We start from the raw sequence: 17,311 nt of genomic DNA on the forward strand, positions 1-17,311 counted from the left end.
GATCATTAAATCTATTATAAACATTTAAGGACTTGTGTGTTGTAAAAGAGCCTCATATGGTGTGTAAAGCAGTTTTTGCGCTAATAGTTCTGCTAGCTATTTACAAACCTATGATGCTAACGTTAATTGCTAACGTTAACCGGAGCGCTAAGCTTCAAGCTGCTGACGAACTCCGTCAAGACATGCAGGTAACCTTTTTTTTTTTTTTTTTTTTTTGTAAATGTGATCTACTGGAAACAAACGTTAAAGAGGGGACACACTTGTCTAATTTATTGTACGTAGTAAACGTTATATTATTTGATATATTTATTATAAATTTTATATATCTGTATATATGTTTCAGTAAGTAAATATTCTTCAATCTCTTTTTTCCCCCATTTTCCGCAGATCAGCATCAATGTCCACGTGAAGAACCTAGTTATGTTGCCAGTGTCAACCCAACAAAAGGTACTTTCACAATATATAAAAGAAGGTATTCCTTTTTTAAAGTTTACTGTTATAGTTGAGTTAGGCAGGGCTTTTGTGCAGTCCTAAGAAACATACTGCCTAGAGTGTTTTTCACTTTGTGGAAGGGTTTCTTTATTTATTTATTTTTTCTGTTAGTGTATGGAACTGAGGTGCTGCGTCAGGAGCTGCTTCAGTTGTTGGAGGATGGAGAAGAGGACGCAGCCATGACTTGTGAGACGGCGTCTGAGTCAGCTGCTACTCACTAGGAGATCAGAAACATGGTGTCCTTGCAAAGGTGGAAAGAGGCCAGGCCTTGTCTTATAGACAATATGTTAGCTACTCTGGATCCACAGTCACACCGTGTGTGTCAGTGTGGCAAACAAGTAGTTGTGAGGTGTCTGGACTGCCTTCCTCTTCCATTCCTTTGTGCTGAGTGTGATATTGCAGTTCACACACGCTTTGTCCTGCACAACCGAGAGGCAGTAACAGGAGGGTTTTTGCAGCCTTCATCAGAGTTTCACAAGCCAATAGGTACGGTTTTTAATCCTATGCATTTCTTGCTATGTACTATGAGTGGGTGCTGTTATTGTATCATGTATTGTGTATCATTTAATTTCAAATTCTTTTTATATATATTGTGTGTTTTTAATGTTAGTTCGGCTGTTGCCTGTGCAAAGCCCAGACCGTGTGTGACTGCCCAGCAGGTAACGTTGAGGTTTCACCCGGCGCAGTTGTGGCTCTTGTAACCATAAATGGTAAGTTGCCCTTTTGTCACACAGTACATACACAATAGATGTGTTTGCAGGTTTTAGTGCAAATTGTACATTGCTATCATCATCATCATCATCATCATCATCATCATCATCATTGTTTATTTATATAGCACTTTAAAAACACACAAGCCTGACCAAAGTGCTGAACAATAGAAACATAATAGATACAAATATAAGAATTGCTATCTTGTTTTGAATTACCCTCGGCCCGCAGTATATGTGGGCACCTGTCAAAGGTCATTTGGATTTACCAGACCACTTTGAAAACAACATGAAATCTTCACAACATGAAAAAAATGAATGCTTTGACCCATGACTGAATTTATCTTTATCCTTCCTAAAGGCTGTTATAACCTTGCACTGCCAGTGGTGAGCTGCACCAGCTGTGACTTAATGTGGTCCCCCTCAGTTAAGGACATCCTGGGTAGTGGATATTGGCCTGGCACCTTAAATTTCTGCACCCTGTTTTCAATGGATGTCTTTCAGTCTTTCTATGACATTAAGAAGGCTGCACCAGGGATGTCACTTAAGGCATTTGTCAAAATGCTGGATGAAAGAACAGCCCATTTTGGAAGGGTGAGTTTCTAAATTTGTCACGTTTAAGGAAATTGTGCAAATCAATGTTTATGATGACTGTCCGTGAATATTCTGTTGTTTGTCCTCTACTCAAAAGACTGGCCGAATATCAGCTGATGCCTTCTGTAAAAGCTTTGTGGAGTGGAGTGCTGTTTGAGGTGGACAGGATGTGCAAGGAGCCATGCGTTAGCTGCCCTGCCTGCACTCTAGACGTGCTTGCCGTCTCAGTTGATGGAAACCGTAAGCTTTATCGCATTCAATCAAATACAAGGTACGTTATGCATTGTGTACATAAATCAAATATGGCTTTGTAGAAAAAAAGTATTTTAATGTTTCTTTTCAAACAACTGTCACTGTGTCCGTTCAGCACTTCAGAGCAGGCGAACTTTGAAGGTGTCTTCATTGAAAAAGATGAGGAAGTTGCTGAGTTTATGAAATACATCCAGAGACACACAAATGATGTAAGAGACTCATATATATATATATATATATATATTAGTGCTGTCAGCGTTAATCTTGTTAAAATGACGTTAACGCCATAACCATATACACATACGTGTGTGTGTGTGTGTGTGTGTGTGTGTGTGTGTTTGTGTTATAAATACATATGGATGGGTGGATATTTATTTTATTTTTCTCTTGGTGTTGTTATAATACTATTTACTTTACTTTTTCTTAATGTATACTTAATTTTAGCGTCCCAGGACATATTGCGTTCCTTTGCTCCGATGTGTCCTGTAAATATTTCCCATATTTAATCAAGGTGGCTCAGCTGAGGAACCTCTTGTCAATGCGTCCTTTTCTCTCCGTCATGCATGCAAAGGCTCTCATTTGGAAATGCGAGGTATACTGCAGCTTGTAGTTTTGGATTAGTTTGAGACATTTTGTTATAAGGTTGAATGAATTCAGCAGTCATGTATTGTGACCTCCTTTCTATAGATCAAATGGGGAGGTGCGTTTCAGAATGGGGCCGGTTCTACAGTTGGAGAAGAGGTGGAACAAGTAAACAGTTTCCTGTCTAGGGCGGCCATCACAACGAAGTACATGTCTAAAGCAGGTATGTGTTCGTGTCTGAGATTCCACTCAGTATCTTGCTCATTAATTCTTATTTGTATACTAACTGAAATGCAGGGCGAACAGACATGCTGACCCTCCTGGCTTTGGGGTGGACCAAAAGGAAAGTGGAACAACTGGGCCGCAGTTTGAGCCAGAGATATCTCAAGGTGATTTTTTTTTTTTTTTTTTCAACACTAATTTTAATGTGTGTGGTAATGGGGGGAAAAACACCTGTACTCTAAAAACATCAATGTGAATGACATTTATTAATGTATTCTTAGATCATAAGGATCCTTAGAGAACAACTGGAGAGCCTGAATGCGACCAAAAATGAGCTGGGTGTGGATGACGACACACTGCAGCAATGGGCTGAAGGTGAGTCTCAATATAACGCACTCGTGTATAACAATAGGACCCACCATGGTGTTAGAGTGAATTGTTAAATGTTTGTCATTTTTATTCTTACCATTTGTACTTTAACTGTATGTTGAAAGGAATTCTTTTGTTCTCCCCTCCCCAGATTCTCGAGGTTCTGAGTGGGGGGCTGTAGTGTTTTATCACAGGCAACATCCTTGTGAAGGTCTGTTTGATGTGGTAAAACTTCCTGCCCTTTGTATGGCTTCACTGTGTTATCTAGGTGAACCATAGATTGGGTGTGGGGAGGTTACCCTCTTTATGACCTAGGATGTTGTTCCTGCTGTGTGACCCTTTTGGTCAGCAATACACACACACACACACACACACACACACACACACACACACACACACACTTGCAAAACCACAGGCAAGGTACTCTTTGTGTGTATGTATACATCATATGTTAATGACCCTATGCATATTCAAGTAACCTCAATAAAAGGAGTGCTATGGGGAACCTGGCTGAGAGTCTGATGGAGGTCAAGTAGGTGGAACGACACTTGGCTCCAGGCAGGCCTCCCTCATGCATGAGTAACCCAAAGAACTTTGCCTACTTCGTGTCTTGCTTGCTGTGTTATTACATTGCCTTTAACGTTCCAGCGAATAGGTTTAAGCACAAGAACCTATCATTAATTGGTCCTTCTTGAGCCGGATCCCTGGAGTCGGCATTCACCGAGGAGAGAACCCTGACGTCAGCGAGACGTGAGAATTTGTCATCGGGCCGGTGGATTAGCTGTCCGTTTTCTCTCCCCGACGAATGACGATCGGCGGGATCTGAGGCTGATATTACACGCTAAGCAACGCCGAGTAAGTTGGAAGAGTTGACTGGGTTAGTGTCCCAGAACTGGGTTAGGGTCCCGAGAGAGAGGTTTTGGTAAAATCGCCCAAGGGCCCAAGCGTTCGGTGAGTGTCCGGTTTTGAAATCGCCCTGGGTTTGTGTCCCGAGCGTCCCTTCACTGGGTTTTGAGTCGCGCGACTGGGTTAGGGTCCCAGAAGAGTGTTGCTGTGTTTGTGTTAATGACTGCGGAGCAGGCATGGTCTGTGACACGGTTGTTGTTATCATGGGTTCCCGAGCAAGTAAGACTGCCTCACAGGGAGATGACACATTCATGCAAGAATTTACTCCCGGCAGCGCGAGCCATTTATATTCTCATAATTGTTATGAGCGTAAACTGGTCGCGGATGAGATTCAAATGTTAGAAGTTTTCAGGAAAACAGCAGCCTTGAAGAGCGTGTGGAGAAGGCCAGTCCACATCAGCAGCAGTTAAGCTATGCTCTGGTGAATGGCTTTCCCCCACTCCTTGCTGACACAAAATGTTTAGATGATTTCCCTGATCAACAACGGCCTGTGCTCCAGACCATTACTTTAACCAGTTGTTAGAAGTAATCTGCATTAAGCTTAAGGTTGCTCAAATACAGTACGATGACATATGAGATGAAGTAAAATAGATAAATATTTTACCTAATTACGTGCATAGAGGCACTTGACCTGTTTGAAAACTGTCATCCTAATATGAGCCATTGTGAGATATAGAGCACACCTGTGAAAACAACTGTTATGCTGAACCCTGTGTGAAACAGCTGAAAACCTAATGATGGAGAAGCTGAGTTGAATATGAAAATGTAAGTCTTTATCACTGTGTGCGATAAAGCGTGTAGTCACTGTGTGCGACTATCCAAGTCTTTGCCACTGTGGGCAAAGCACGCAACCACTGTGTGAGGTTGCGTTGCGGTCTCTTCTGAGCTGATGAGCAAGCTACACATTATCAGATCAGGAGCTGGCTGAGAACTCATCAAAGAGAGAGAAACAGAACTATGATAACTCGAGTATGTAGCGTATCCGTGAGTTCAGCTTCTTCTTTCAGATGCGCAGCAGTTTTCCTGGATCTTGATTCATGTGTGTAGAGTGTTCATAGCATCAGCATCATGTTTGGTTTATTTGCTTTGTTGGGTTGAAAAATAACTAAATGAACTTGTGATCATACTTATGGATCACCATGGCACATATCATCAGCCATATGATTTATTTATGCAGATGAAAAAAGTGAGTGTGAATGTGCCTGAAGTCGCAGTGTGTGTGTGCGTTGTGTAAAAGTAATTGTCTCTAATTGTGAGAGCGGTGATTCTGCAGGTCACCAGCTATTGTAAAAAAAAAAAAATAAAGTAGAAAAGAGACAAAATCTACATTGTAGATGAAAAATCATAGGAAAAAGGTTTTGTGTTTATTAGCCAAGAACAACTACAATCTCATTTTCTGCTTTTAAGAAAGGAGAGTTCTGTGTGTTGGTTAAGCAGTGAGAATAATGATCAAAATGTCTCAGTGTGTCACTTGCAGGTGAGGAGCAGACCCGGATCAATTTCCCATATGCAGCGGTCGGACAAAAGTTATAGTTTAACATCATTGGAAACATTCAGGCCAATTTCTGGCTAACTTATTTACAGCTCCATGTGTCCCTCATCCTCACAAGTGAGCTCTCACTCCTCCTGAAGACAAGGAATGCAGTTCCAAGAGCAGTAACATGGCAGATAAAGAGACAGCAGCAAAGTCCTGAGCAAAGAGTCCCAGCAAGCAGCAGCAGTGTGGACAAACAGCAGTGGAGAAGAAAAGCAAACCCATCATCCTGACTGATTGGATGAATGACACTGTGTTTCCAACAAGCTGCAAAGTTCACTGTGCTTGTGAAAAGGACGTTTGAGGAGAACTGAGGAGACTGTTGAGTTTGACATTTGCCACTTTCGAGCAAGATGGCAAGAAGAGACAGTGGAACACAGGACAAAGCTGAAGAAGAACTGCCGGCTATTGGACTGTTGAAGTGGGAGAGGACAACAGAGTGAGAGTAAGTAAGGACACAGAGGAAAGCTGTTGTTTAATGTGGGAAATCAAAATTTGGGTTAGTAAACCTGGGGAAAAGAGAACTGACTGCTTAAGTGGAAAATTGTGAAGGAATCTGAACCACTGCGAAAAGAAACATATACAAAATCACACACACAAGCAGAACATGCATTAACCCTACTAACACAAACACAAGAGAGCCCATGAAGATTAGACAACATCTTAAGCATGTGAGTCTGTTTATCATCTCGTCCAAGTCACTTCGTGTGATGAGAAGTGATGCAAAGATCAGTGGACTCATAGCACATTGGTTACAAAATGATGATCAAATAATAGCAGAGAAGTGTGTAGGAAAGGCAGCTTTAAGAACATGCCCTGCTGGAGATGTAGCTCCAGACACATTGATTAAACCTGCCTAATAACAAACACACACATGCAATGAAAATCAGCTTGTTATCTCTCATCAGTGCTAAAATAGTGTAAATTTAAAAGACACTTGTTATCAAATGCTGAATTTATCCAATGCTGACAATTAACTAACTATGTTGCAGGACAACAGTTTAACTTTTGTGGGAAAAAAAAGGATTCTGGTTTGACCAACCAGTGATCAGACAATAAATTTAGTTGTTAATATAGTAAATTGGGAGATGCTTTCTGCCTGATTGATGCAGCACAAGTAATTTACTGTATGAGGGAAAATTCTATTTTTGTGATAATATTTTGAACATATTTTGAACTCCGTGAATCGCTACCTTATCGTGGTGGAGGGGTTTGTGTGTCACAGGGATCCCAGGGGCTATGTTGTCTGGGGGCTTTTGCCCCCTGGTAGGGTCTCCCATGGCAAATTGGTCCTGGGTGAGGGACCAGACAAAGAGCGATTCAGAAGACCCGTATGAAAAGAACATCGAGGGAACAGTTTACCCTGCCGGGATAGGGTTACCGGGCCCCCCGCCCTGGAGCCAGGCCCGGGAGGGTGCCCAGGGCGGCGTCTGGTGGCGGGCCTTAGTCCATGGGGCCCGGCCGGGCACAGCTCGAAGAGGAGACATGGGCCCATCCTCCCGCAGGCCCACCACCCGCAGGAGGCGCCATAGGGGTCGGGTGCAATGTGTGTCGGGCGGCGGCCAGGAGCGGAGGCCCTGGCGGACCGATCCCGGCTGCCAAGACTGGCAATAGGGACATGGAATGTCACCTCTCTGGTGGGGAAGGAGCCTGAGTTAGTGCGTGAGGTTGAGAAGTACCGGCTAGATATAGTCGGGCTCACCTCACGCATGGCTTGGGCTCTGGAACTAGTCTCCTGGAGAGGGGCTGGACTCTGTCTCAGTCTGGAGTTGCCCCTGGTGAGAGGCGGCGGGCTGGGGTGGGTATTCTAATATCCCCCCGGCTTGCTGCCGGTACATTGGGGTTTTTCCCGGTGGATGAGAGGGTTTGTTCCCTGCGCCTCAGGGTCGGGGAACGGGTCCTGACTGTCATCTGCGCTTATGCGCCGAGTGGCAGTTCAGAGTACCCAGCCTTCTTAGAGTCCCTGGGGGTGCTGGAAGGTGCCCCACCTGGAGACTCTGTTGTCCTACTGGGAGACTTCAATGCTCACGTGGGTAACGACAGCGAGACCTGGAGGGGCGTGATTGGGAGGAACGGCCTCCCTGATCTGAACCCAGTGGTGTTTTGTTATTGGACTTCTGTGCAAATCACAGTTTGGCCATAACGAACACCTTGTTCGAACATAAGAGTGTCCATAAGTGCACGTGGCACCAGGATGCTCTAGGCCGCAGGTCGATGATCGATTTTGTAATCGTATCACCAGACCTGCGACCATATGTTCTGGACACTCGGGTAAAGAGAGGGGCTGAGCTGTCAACTGATCACCACCTGGTGGTGAGTTGGATCAGGTGGCGGGGAGGACGCTGGACAGACCCGGTGCACCTAAACGCGTAGTGAGGGTGTGCTGGGAGCGTCTAGCAGAGGCCCCAGTCCGCGAGATCTTCAACGCACACCTCCGGCAGAGCTTCAACAACATTCCGAGGGAGACTGGGGACATTGAGTCCGAATGGACCATGTTCAGCGTCTCCATTGCCGGGCTGCTGCATTGAGCTGCGGCCGCAAGGTGGTTGGTGCCTGCCGTGGTGGTAATCCCGAACCAAATGGTGGACACCAGGGGTGAAGGGAGCCACCAGGCTGAAGAAGGAGTCCCTATCGGGCTTGGTTAGCCTGTGGGACTCCAGAGGCAGCTGACAGGTATCGACAGGCCAAGCGGAATGCGGCTCGGGCAGTGGCTGAAGCAAAAACTCGGGTGTGGGAGGAGTTCGAGAGGCCATGGAAAAAGACTTTCGGACTGCCTCGAAGAGATTCTGGCAAACCGTCAGGCGTCTCAGGAGGGGAAAGCGGTGCTCTACCTGCACTGTGTATAGTGCTGGCGGAGCGCTGCTGGACGTCGACTGAGAAAATTGTCAGACGGTGGAAGGAATACTGAGGACCTCCTTAATCCCACTGACACGTCTTCCGAGGAGGAAGCAGAGTCTGGGGATGAGGGGAATGACCCGCCAATTTCTGGGGTCGAGGTCACTGAGGCAGTTAAACAACTCCTCGGTGGCAGAGCCCTGGTGTTGATGAGGTCCGCCCGAGTTCCTGAAGGCTCTGGACGTTGTAGGGCTGTCCTGGTTGACACGCCTCTACAATGTTGCGTGGAGATCAGGGGCAGTACCCTTGGACTGGCAGACCGGGGTGGTGGTCCCCATCTTTAAGAAGGGAGACCGGAGGGTGTGTTCCAACTACAGGGGATCACACTCCTCAGCCTCCTGGGAAAGTCTATGCCAGGGTGCTGGAAAGGAGAGTTCGTCCGTTAGTCGAACCTCGGATACAGGAGGAACAATGCGGTTTTTCGTCCTGGTCGCGGAACACTGGACCAGCTCTTTATCCTCTCGAGGATACTTGAGGGTGCATGGGAGTTTGCCCAACCAGTCTACATGTGTTTTGTGGACTTGGAGAAGGCATTCGACCGTGTCCCTCGGGGTGTCCTGTGGGAGGTGTTGCGGGAGTATGGGGTGTCTGGCCCACTGCTACGGGCCATTCGATCCCTATACAACCGTTGTAAGAGTTTGGTTCGCATTGCCGGCAATAAGTCGGACTCGTTTCCGGTGGGTGATGGGCTCCGCCAGGCTGCCCTTTATCACCGATTCTGTTCATAATTTTATGGACAGGATTTCTAGGCGCAGCCAAGTGGCGGAGGGCTTTCACTTGGTGGCCTCAGAATCTCATCTCTGCTTTTTGCGGATGATGTGGTTCTGATGGCTTCATCGGTGGGGGCCTCCAGCTCGCACTGGAACAGTTCGCAGCCGAGTGTGAAGCAGCGGGAATGAGGATCAGCACCTCCAAATCTGAGGCCATGGTTCTCAGCCGGAAAAGGGTGGAATGCCCACTCCGGGTCGGGATGAGTTCCTGCCCCAAGTGGAGGAGTTTAAGTATCTCGGGGTCTTGTTCGCGAGTGATGGGAGAAGGGAGCCGGAGATCGACAGACGGATTGGTGCTGCGGCTGCAGTGATGCGGACGCTGCACCGGTCCGTCGTGGTGAAGAGGGAGCTGAGTGTAAAAGCGAAGCTCTCAATTTACCGGTCGATCTACGTCCCGACCCTCACCTATGGCCACGAGCTGTGGGTAGTGACCGAAAAGAACGAGATCGCGGATACAAGCGGCAGAAATGAGCTTCCTCCGAAGGGTGGCTGGCCTCTCCCTTAGAGATAGGGTGAGAAGTTCGGCCATCCGGGAGGGGCTCAGAGAGAGCCGCTGCTCCTCCACATCGAAAGGAGCCAGTTGAGGTGGTTCGGGCATCTGACAAGGATGCCCCTGGGCGCCTCCTGGGTGAGGTGTTCGGGCATGTCCCACCGGGAGGGAGGCCCAGGGCAGACCCAGGACGCGCTGGAGAGATTATATCTCTCGGCTGGCCTGGGAACGCCTTGGTGTTCCCCCGGATGAGCTGGAGGAGGTGGCTGGGGAGAGGGAGGTCTGGGCTTCTCTGCTTAGGCTGCTGCCCCCGCGACCCGACTTCGGATAAAGCGGATGAGGATGGATGGATGGATGGATTTTGAACATGCATTTCTGTTGTCCTGTCATCTTAGTGGGTTAATAGCTGATATGCAAATTGGTTGATGGTTCTTAAATTAAGGAAAGGTGACTGAATTCTAGCACAAGTGAATGGGATGTGTTGGAGTTTGTTAGAGTGGAGACTCTAAAACACTGAGTTTCCTGTTGTGATGTGCGAGTGAATCCTGCATCCAAATACAAAACTTTGAATACATAAGAACAAACGTTTTTTGCGAAATCCATGACAACATGTCACATGTTTATGATGATGGGGAAAAAAGGACAGTCCCGGGGATTAAAATTCATAGCTAATGAGACATGAGGCTTATGTTGTGTGTTGTGCGGCTGATGGTTGGTTTTGAATTAATCTAGCTAATGATTTTTCTTTTGTTGTGAAGTTGAGCCTGCCAATTAGTATGATGGTATGATAAACCATGCTAATGGTATGATTTACCCTCCTGAGATGAGGAGCATGTGTCATGACTTAATGAGGCCTTTTTATTTTGATACTTTCACAGTGCACTGAAAGTTTTATTGATAATCTCTGTTTGAGCAGATCTGCACGATTAGAACGGAAGCGCTATACGACACGTCGTCGAGAAAATTGTTGCAAGTGAGTTTCTCCACATTAAAATGGGCTCAGGAGAAAGTCACTTATCTGGGACAATTAGAAAATGAGTCCCTGCCCAAAAAGGATTCAGCGAGATAATCCGATCTAAAAGTTCTTCTTTTCTTTTTTGAAATGACGTCATTTTGCTGAGAAGTGGAAGTGAAAATGCGACAATAATTTCCACTGTCAGCAAAGAAAGAATGAATGAATGAATGAGTGAGAGAAAATAAAACTGACTGACTGGTAAAAGCGGACAGAAGCTGACAGACTGACTGACATCACTGTGCGAAGTTAACCCCCACCTGACAAAGGTGCAGATGAATCTATGTGTGTTTCTTTTTACAGGAGCAGAAAGAGGACAGCAACATTTGAGGTTGCGTGAGCTTTGGCCATACCGATTTAACCTTTTAAATGCCACTTTCTGTGTCTGTGCATCTACCAGGGGTGTTATTCACTACCTTGTGTTGCTCACAGAGGTAACTGTGAGAAAGTGTGTATACACCTGCGCAGCGCTAACTTTTCTACAGCATTACAGTTCTTCGTGTGATTTGATCATGTGATTTATACCAGGACAGCTGGTTGATGTTTTCTACAACAGGATTTCTGGGTTTATGTGTGAAGAAAACTGTGTTTACAGGTTATGAGTTGGTGATGCTGTTACACTGTGTTGTTGGGGAAATGTAAAGGTTACTTTGATGATATTAATAACATGTGAGACATTCCGGTGTTGAAACTAGTGTCACTTCTTTCCACGGCTATGGATGGCTAACTTTATGGTCTTTTGTAGCACCTCTGGAACCTGTCAATTTGTGCCTGACCTCCAGGATTGTCCATGTGTGTTGCTAATGTTTGTTTTCCTAAGAGTGCATGTAGAGGATTCAGCAGAGACGGACAAGTAACATGAGAAAGCAACTAAGAGATGCAGTGTTTATGGAATAGTTTAATATGGGGCTCATTAGCTGGCCACTACTGAGCTCCTAGTGTTAAATACATGGAGTGACTTTGCTTAAGGGAAGTCACCGATTACATTAATGTTAACTGAGTACATGGGATGATCCATGTTTGGGGTAATTATGCCGATAACTGTAGTTTACTGATTTGAGAAAACCTGCACATGATACTTGTCCTGCTGATGCTGAGTGCTTTATTACTCTAAAGATTCAATTGTTTATAAGTGTGAAGGTTGATTTTACTTCCAGATCTTGTTTTCCAGGCCATGATGGTGTGTGTGCAGGCTCCAGGTGGAGCCAGATGTGAAGCAAACTTATTATGCAAAACACACTAACGTCTTTTATTGCAGGGTTACGGAGCTGCTCCAGAGGAGATGCCCTGATGTTGCCTGGGACATGATCTAGCTAACCTTTTTCTTTTAGACAGGAATCTGGTTTTGATGAGTTGACTCATGGGAGTGTCCATGCGTCAAGGGGAGGGGTCCAGAATTATAGAGTTACATGAAACTATCTTTTTTATGTTTTCTAAACTATGTTTTTATGATTTTTGTGTGATTAACAGTTCATTTACGGGTATTAAACTTATGTAAAGTGGTGCATCTATGTTCAGATGAGGCTTTGATGGTCCATAGATGAAGCTCACTGAACTAAAGAATGTGGTTTGATGATGGTTTACATGCTTTCCAGAGATAGGTTTTTCCTCCTAGCAAGGAAATACAGGTGCAGCAGTCAGAGTATTGCTGAAAGGAACCTCCTGAGAAATCTTCAGAGGCCCAGTGAGAAGCAAGAACCCATTCCAGGCAGAGCTGACAGTCCAGGCAGTGGTTGAGGTCAAAGGTCGAGCTGTTTGGGGCCCATCATGAGATCAGACTTCGGAGCCACAGCAAGGACCACGAAGCTGCGTTGGAATGAGAGCTGTGCCAAGGGGGCTTTTCAGAGGCCAACAGAAGAGATTGTGGACGACAGATGGGCACCTGAAGGATGAGGGGAGCGTGCCAAGCTCCAATCGACAGCGCAGAAGGAGTCCAAGGATGGCATCATGATTCTGTGAGAAGCACAGGAACCAGAAGCTATGGTGGTGATGATAGCAGTTTCCTATGAACATCACCTAATGCTGTGTCACTGTACTGTGCATACGATGGCACACTGAAGACTGCTGGGATCATAGCAGCAGTAAGATAACTGGATCCAGCACCCTTTCCACAGAGGATTTTTCCTGCAGAGGATGGACAATGGAGGAGTCATAAATATCCCCCACAGGACGGAGGCCTGAAGTGAGGTGATGGGGTTGGCAGAGAGGCCATAAAACTAAAGTGTTGACGAGGTCTGCAGCTTTGAAGATGAGACCCATGTTGACAAGCAATAAAACCACCTGGTATGTTTGACTGTTTATTCTACATACATTTGGACTCTGGTCCTATGAACAGTGATGGGAACATCTGGAAGAGACAATTATGACGCCCTATAGAGCTTAAACCACTCTACAGAGAGACATGCTCTTTACATGTCTTATGGAGGAGCACCACCAAGCTGGAGTGTTTTTGAAGTGTTGCTTTCTTATTTTAACTATTAAAGTAACAATTCATTTGTTTGCTTATGTATAGGATGCATTTTACCATGTATAAGATCACGGTTAACTAAAATGATTTCTGATACATTTGTTAATTATGTACTTTTACAACAATATGAAATGACTGAAATGAATGACATGACAGAGGCCTGTGTATGAATGACGCCTGCACTGAAAATGTTAAGCAAGAGGTGCATTACTGAGAATATACTACATAGGAATAATTTGGAGCATAAAAATCACAAAACAGGAGGGAAATGTTAGAGTGAATTGTTAAATGTTTGTCATTTTTATTCTTACCATTTGTACTTTAACTGTATGTTGAAAGGAATTCTTTTGTTCTCCCCTCCCCAGATTCTCGAGGTTCTGAGTGGGGGCTGTAGTGTTTTATCACAGGCAACATCCTTGTGAAGGTCTGTTTGATGTGGTAAAACTTCCTGCCCTTTGTATGGCTTCACTGTGTTATCTAGGTGAACCATAGATTGGGTGTGGGAGGTTACCCTCTTTATGACCTAGGATGTTGTTCCTGCTGTGTGACCCTTTTGGTCAGCACACACACACACACACACACACACACACACACACACACACACACACACACACACACACACACACACACTCTTTGCAAAACCACAGGCAAGGTACCCTTTGTGTGTATGTATACATCATATGTTAATGACCCTATGCATATTCAAGTAACCTCAATAAAAGGAGTGCTATGGGGAACCTGGCTGAGAGTCTGATGGAGGTCAAGTAGGTGGAACGACACTTGGCTCCAGGCAGGCCTCCCTCATGCATGAGTAACCCAAAGAACTTTGCCTACTTCGTGTCTTGCTTGCTGTGTTATTACATTGCCTTTAACGTTCCAGCGAATAGGTTTAAGCACAAGAACCTATCACATGGCCTCATTAAAGAACTTAAGGTAGAATTAATATCTTTCTGACAGTGTCAACAAACAAAGAAAAATAAGCCTTGTAAAAGTGGAATTTATGGCAGAGTTTTTGCGTTTCATCAAATTGGATTGAACCTGGGTTGAAATGATGTCGTACTAGTTGGTTTTATAAACCTGAACACCGACATACTTGTTATCTAATGATAATGCAGCACATGAAGGCTACAGATGTCTTATAATGAATATCATCAAGTCAGTGATTACAGAGTCCACTGTAGTTTGGCGACTGTTACTCATCCTGTATTCTGATTAATATTCCTCTCACTTAGAAACTGATCAAACTGATGGCAGCCTTGGAGCGTTGCAGGCACGAATAGAGGAGCTTGTCGTCATCATCAGAGTGCGAACACAGTCTATACAGACAAAATGGTGTCACGGTTTCTTTGAAATGGACCGTTTGATGCTCAGTTTGTACAGTTTGTACAGCTACTTTGTAAACAGAATAAAATCAGATCCAGGTTTGTTTAATCTGGATGTGATGCGTGTTCTAGCAAACAAATTGATGAGTGTAGATTAAAATGTAAATATATACATTATGTGAAGGTGTGAATTTTTTATGATTATTTACAGATAGCAACAAGAGGCGACACAGAATTCGCAAGGTCATCTTAGTTGAGAAGAAACGCTTGGCGGCTGCTGTTGACGACTACAACAAGCTTGCTGAACCAACAAAGCAAATCGTATCCAGTGATGCCCTCATCCAGACCGACGTTTGGCCCTGGCAGAGCACAAGTGAACGTAAGCTCTTGATTTATAAATATCCTTTTTAAACAAACTCCCAGTATCTGAGCAGTAGTTGAATGTTTTGTTCTTGAGTCATAACGTGCTACTATGTTTTCCCATCTGATGTTGTTAAACTGTAGCTGCTGCTCAACTCCAGACAAAGAGAAAGGTCTTTGAGAATGTGATGGCTGTGAGGCGCCTGAGAGAGGAGGAGATGATCCTTTGCAGGGAGATGCGGCATCACTGGACAGTGTTGCGAATGCGATCTGTGGTGTTGGGGACAATCTCCTCAGACTGTAAGCACTTTATTTATTTATTAATTATTTGATGAATCAATTGAAAATAAGAGCAGATGCTAAAGTCTTACTGGATCTTTTACCTATACCTAGATTGCTAGCTAACTCTGCTAGCAATCTAGATAAACAACCCTTTAAAAAAAAGTTTAATTACAGGATCCTAATTCCTTGTGTTTATGAGGTGAGGGGTTTTTTTGTTTGTTTTTTTTACTTTACTCATATTTATTTGTTTTGTTCTTTTTTCCAGCCTCCCTTGTTGGCATGTTGGAGGATGCACAGAAGGGACTCCATAGCCTGGTTTTAAAAAAACAAAGTGAACTGAAAGCTGAAATGCTCAAAGTAAAGGACATGTACAAGAGAATCCTCAGCCACCAACCACTCCTGGAAATGGACTCGGAGGAGGAGGAAGACATTCCAGATGATGCCACTGAGAGTGATTTGAGCACTTCTGATGAAGACTGTGTCACCATTGATGTTATTTTTGGTAAAATAAAAAGTTAATCACATCTCTGTTTAATGTGATTTTTTTCAACAGACATTTTACATTTTGAGGAGAAAAATGTAATTCCCTTGGTGCAGTTGTTTACCCATAATCATGCTTTCCCATGTAATTTAATGACTAGTGTACATGTTTAGATAGACTAACATAATTTAATTCATGGAATGTTTTCTGTGCTGCTCATATTACCACAGAATTTAAAAGCACCAGGCAGCAAACTCACAAGGAAATTTTTGTTCAGTGTTTTGTCGAAGAAATCAACAAGTACAATTGAGATGTTTGCTGTAGTGGTGTGTTTGTTAAGAAGCATGCCAGCACACTGGTGAACTGACAGTCCCAGAATGCACCCGAGCCACTGACTCGCACAAGAGCAAATGAAATTGCTTATCTAGAAAGACAACCGTCATCAAAGAATAAGTAAAAGAATAGGAAACTAACGGTAAGGGAAGGTACTGTGCAGTAGGAAAGAAAGGCCAGAGCCGTGCAAAATGACCTCCAGCAGGCCACAAATGTGCACGTCTGCTCAAACGGTCAGAAACTGACTCTATGAGGGTGGCATGAGGGCCCGACGTCCACAGGTGAGGGTTGTGCTTGCAGCCCAACACCGTGCAGGATGTTTGGCATTTGCCAGAGAACACAAAGATTGGCAACTTTGCCTCTGGTGCCCTGTGCTCCTCACAGATGAAAGCAGGTTCACACTGAGCACTTGTGACAGAGTCTGGAGACGCTGTGGAGAACCTTCTGCTGCCTGCAACATCCTCCAGCATGATGGTTTGGCAGTGGGTCAGTTTTGGTGTGGGGTGGCATCTCTTTGGGGACCGCACAGCCCTCCATGTGTTCGGCAGAGGTAGCCTGACTGGCATTAGGTACTGAGATGAGATCTTCAGGCCCCTTGTGAGACCATATGCTGGTGCGGTTGGCCCCGGGTTCCTTCTAATGCAAGACAATGCTAGACCTCATGTGGCTGGAGTGTGTCAGCAGTTCCTGCAAGACGAAGGCATTGATGCTGTGGACTGGCCCACCCGTTCCCCAGACCTGAATGCAATTGAGGACATCTGGGACATCATGTCTCGCTCCATCCACCAACTGCAGCACAAAATGTCCAGGAGTCTGGGAGGAGATCCCGCAGGAGAGCATCTGCCACTTCATCAGTAGCATGCCCAGGTGTTGTAGGGAGGTCATACAGGCATGTGGAGGCCACACAGACTAGTGAGCCTCATTTTGACGTGTTTTAAGGACATTACATAAAACCAGATTAATGATTCTGTATTGCATTGATCAAGGAACCAACCCAATAGGAGCTAAAGGAATCCTCTTGACATTACTTCACTCAGTAAGTTTATATTATGTTTAATGTGCATTTTCTGCATCAGTTTAGAACATAACATGTTAGCGCTCCCTGGTCCTTTTTGGAGACAGATCCTGAGACAGCAGGCAGCTATGGAGAACTCGTGTCAGCTGTGGTAATTAAGTAATACTTTGATTTAATATTGATTTCATGACAACTATCCTCAGGCACATATTCCTGGATACAT

General features: G+C 44.9%; 1 protein-coding gene across 1 annotated transcript; it reads left to right on the forward strand.

Moving 5' to 3' along the window:
* Positions 1 to 735: 735 nt before the first annotated feature.
* Positions 736 to 16,931, forward strand: LOC120434367. Its single transcript, XM_039602343.1, has 13 exons — positions 736 to 978; positions 1,564 to 1,796; positions 1,894 to 2,067; positions 2,164 to 2,257; positions 2,560 to 2,640; positions 2,736 to 2,853; positions 2,928 to 3,019; positions 3,134 to 3,227; positions 14,829 to 14,996; positions 15,122 to 15,277; positions 15,525 to 15,761; positions 16,458 to 16,559; positions 16,720 to 16,931. The coding sequence occupies exons 2-13, from the start codon at positions 1,696 to 1,698 to the stop codon at positions 16,929 to 16,931; spliced, it is 1,629 nt and encodes a 542-aa protein (XP_039458277.1). The 5' UTR covers positions 736 to 978; positions 1,564 to 1,695.
* The last annotated feature ends 380 nt before the right edge of the window (positions 16,932 to 17,311 follow it).

Source organism: Oreochromis aureus, linkage group 3, assembly GCF_013358895.1.
Source record: "Oreochromis aureus strain Israel breed Guangdong linkage group 3, ZZ_aureus, whole genome shotgun sequence".
NCBI lineage: Eukaryota > Metazoa > Chordata > Actinopteri > Cichliformes > Cichlidae > Oreochromis > Oreochromis aureus.

Coding starts and splice junctions, on each gene's coding strand:
- LOC120434367 (XM_039602343.1), top strand. CDS start 1,696: ATGTCTTTCAGTCTTTCTATGACATTAAGAAGGCTGCACCAGGGATGT. Junction 2,068..2,163: donor CGCATTCAATCAAATACAAG/GTACGTTATGCA, acceptor GTGTCCGTTCAG/CACTTCAGAGCAGGCGAACT. Junction 15,762..16,457: donor CACCATTGATGTTATTTTTG/GTAAAATAAAAA, acceptor TGCTCCTCACAG/ATGAAAGCAGGTTCACACTG.